Source organism: Aegilops tauschii, chromosome 7 (genome assembly GCF_002575655.3).
Source record: "Aegilops tauschii subsp. strangulata cultivar AL8/78 chromosome 7, Aet v6.0, whole genome shotgun sequence".
NCBI lineage: Eukaryota > Viridiplantae > Streptophyta > Magnoliopsida > Poales > Poaceae > Aegilops > Aegilops tauschii.
The window spans coordinates 570,584,400-570,587,678 of NC_053041.3; the positions used below are offsets into that span (position 1 = coordinate 570,584,400).

General features: G+C 45.0%; 1 protein-coding gene across 1 annotated transcript; it reads right to left on the reverse strand.

Moving 5' to 3' along the window:
• Positions 1-975: 975 nt before the first annotated feature.
• On the reverse strand, positions 976-2,414 carry LOC123494978 (protein FAR1-RELATED SEQUENCE 5-like). The gene is made up of 2 exons (XM_045231557.1): positions 1,762-2,414; positions 976-1,489 (listed from the first exon to the last, which is right to left on the reverse strand). The coding sequence occupies exons 1-2, from the start codon at positions 2,412-2,414 to the stop codon at positions 976-978; spliced, it is 1,167 nt and encodes a 388-aa protein (XP_045087492.1).
• Positions 2,415-3,279: the final 865 nt, after the last annotated feature.

Here is a 3,279-nt window from a genome sequence, read left to right on the forward strand (position 1 = left end):
CACGCTTCATCAATTAGCTCAGCATAGTTCTTTGTCAACACAACGTGCCTCACGGCTTCCATGGTTGACTCTGGTCTCTCGTCATGCACGGCCAAAACTGCGCTTGATGTTTGCGGCGCCAATGCGTCGTCAGCGTCCCAAGTCCATCGCCGCCTTATGAAATGGCGGGGCATTCGTGTCACCGCATTCAAATCCATTACTTTTAGAATGTGACAGCACACAATCCCGTCCCGTTCGAATTTGCAGCATTGGCAGTAGTATTCGCCTTCGCTTATCGATGCCTTCACAAAGTAGTTCCTTCCCTTGTCTGGGTCTTCAGGTTCTGAATCCGACATGCCCATGATAGAACACACCTTGAATGTATGTTCGTGCACGTGGAAAGCCGTGTACATGCTGGCACACTTTATTTCTTCCTGGAATCTGCAAGTTTTGTGTGTTTTTTTTAAACTCTTGTGTGCAGTTTTTTGTAGCACCTTTTGTTTATTGTGGCCAATGGAATTACAATTCGTTCAAACATGGCAACTACAATTCATTAAACATGGCAACTGCAGTTGAGTAAACATGGCAACTGCAGTTCATTAAACATGGCAACTGCATTTCATTTAAACATGGCAACTACATAACAACTTCAATTTGGCATTTGCATTCCATACCATCATGGCCATGGAATTTACATTTCATTAAATATGGCAACTGCAGTTCACTAAACATGGCAACTGCAGTTCATCAAACATGGCAACTGCAGTTACGCAAACATGGTAACTGTTGTTGAGTGAACGTGGCAAACTGCAGTTCATTAAGCATGGCAAACTGTAGTTCATTAAGCACGACAACTACATATCATGTTTACTCTGTACCTAATGGCTACTTTTCAACACAATCATCATTTTCAAATAAGCATTTCAACTGCATTGCATTCTACATGGCACCTGGTACCTTCATGATTTGTGCAAATAAGATTGTAACACAACTGACTTACTTGTTAAAAATCGTGTTGGTGTATATCTTGCTCATCTGCCTCTCCATTGATAAATACGTTAGCAATTTTGGCTGCTTGAGCGCGGTGTTTGCTTCTTGCTGTAGCTCGGATCCCAGTATTTTTTGTTGCAAAGCGGTGTACTGCTTGGCAAACTGTAGTAATGAGTTGCCAGGGCTCACGTACCGCTTCAAAACAGCATTGAACCCCTCACTGCGTTGTGTAGTCTGCAGAAACGGGAAGAAGCACTGCATGAAGTAGGCCGGCACCCAGTACATTCGCTTCTCCCACAAGCTAGCAAGCGTCTCGTGGTCTTGGACTCGATATGTTTCAATCATAGCCATCCAGCTCCTTTCAAACTCCTCCACGGTCAAGATGTAGTCCACGCACAGCTCGAATGCCTTGTGCAGGTCTGGACGATCAGCAAAGAAGGGTCCTAGGGTCTCCTCAGCCTTCTTTATAATGTGCCACCTGCAGTGCCTGTGCACTCCAACGGAAAGACCTCCTCTATGCCTGCACGCATGCTAAAATCCTGGTCTGTTATTATGTTCATCGGAGCAAGTCCACCCATGCACTCCAAGAAGGTCTTGAACAGCCAAACGTACCCATCCGTGTCTTCGTTCCGAATGAGCCCGCATCCGAACTACAACGACTAATTGTGGTTATTTATTCCTATGAATGGAGCGCATGGCATCTTGTACATATTAGTGAGATATGTCGCGTCGAATGAAATGCAATCTCGGAAATGTTTGTAGGCTCTTCTTGCAGCACCATCCACCCAATACATGTTCCTGACACAGTCTTCATCGTCCAATCTTATCCTGTAGAAGAAATCTGGATCTTCCTTCGCTTTCTCATCGAAGTAGGCCATTGTGGCCTCTATGTCAGCCAACTTGCTCTCTCTACGGTACTTTGCCTTTAGGTTTGTGACGTCAGCTGGTATGTAGGGCATGCTACTCAAAGTCCCTTTTTTGCTGTGGATGAGTGATAGTATCTGGACCATTCTTGATGGACCGACGGTACAATCATGTAGCAGCTTTATGAATTTCTTCTCGAGGGGGGTGAATCCTCTATGGGCGGTCAGAAATTTTACCAGGTCGAACTTCTTTATGAGTTTGTGGTTGTGCTCATCAAAATATTCAGTGACCACCCACTGTGCTCCATCTACGTTTAGCTTACACCGGACAGGGCATTCCGTCTTGAGAATGATACCTCTCTTTCGTTCCGGAACGACAGGCGCAACACCTTTCCCCTTCTTGTTCCTTCGTGCCTTGTGGCACCTCATCTCACCTCTGCTGTACTCGTTAGTTTTCTTAATTTTCCTATGGTATTCGGTGTTGACCGCAAATCCACGGAACTTTGCATATGTCTGGTAGAATTCCTTTGCCTCTGCGAACGATTCAAATCTCTGCCCAACGTAAGGTGGCTGAGGTACCATGATCTCTGATTGCCCACCATCTTCATCCCCTTGTGCTTGCGTCATCAGTTTCATCATTCACTTCAGTATCGGCGGCACTTTCATCTACTTGAGTGTTGCCAGTGCTTGTGTTCAAAGGTGTGCTTGTCGGCATTGCTGGAATGATTGCCATTTTCGACTCTGACTCGGCATTGTTTGCAGCATGATTGTTGGCTGGCTGGTGGAACGCGTCTTCCATGCGCTCAGAGCTCCCTGCAGTAGATGTCCCCGCGCCGCTGTTGATTGTAGTTGAAGGCCCTGTAATAAAAAAAACATGTACGAGCGTAAGATTTTGCTTGAATGACATGTTTATCGTAACGGAGTACATAAACTACAAGTGATTTGGCATGACATCATTCAAAAAGAAAGCCGTGAGTCTGCATGTGGACATGCATGGCAACTGTAGTTCTCCAGTCATGGCAGCTACAGTCCAACAAACATGGCAACTACTGTTGCCAATGCATGGCAACCAGCTCCTTTCAGTACCAAAACTTGGATTCTATATCAATGGCAGCTGCAGTCCTACATACATGGTAAATACTGTTGCCAATACATGGCAACCAGTATATTCTAGCATCAAAACTTTGTATTCTAGGCTTGAGCTCACTAGGCAAATGTGATCAATCATTAGTGCTGCACACATGCTTTTAGCAATTGGCAAATCCCGAAGACAATATATGAGTCATTGCACACGACCACTTGTCAGCTTTTTCTGTTTGATTTTTTCCACCATCACTGCTACAAATCTTCTTTTCCTCACATGCTATTCCCACAAAAACAAATGCAGTTCTGTTTTTGTGGTTCAAATTTCCTTACCTTGTTGTGCCGCATGCGCCCATCTTGTGTG

Excerpts from the sequence above, each read along its gene's own strand:
- LOC123494978 (XM_045231557.1), bottom strand. The coding sequence starts at position 2,414 with ATGGTACCTCAGCCACCTTACGTTGGGCAGAGATTTGAATCGTTCGCA. Across the intron at positions 1,490-1,761 it reads GAAGACTGTGTCAGGAACAT|GCATAGAGGAGGTCTTTCCG; the intron begins GTATTGGGTGGA and ends GCATGCGTGCAG.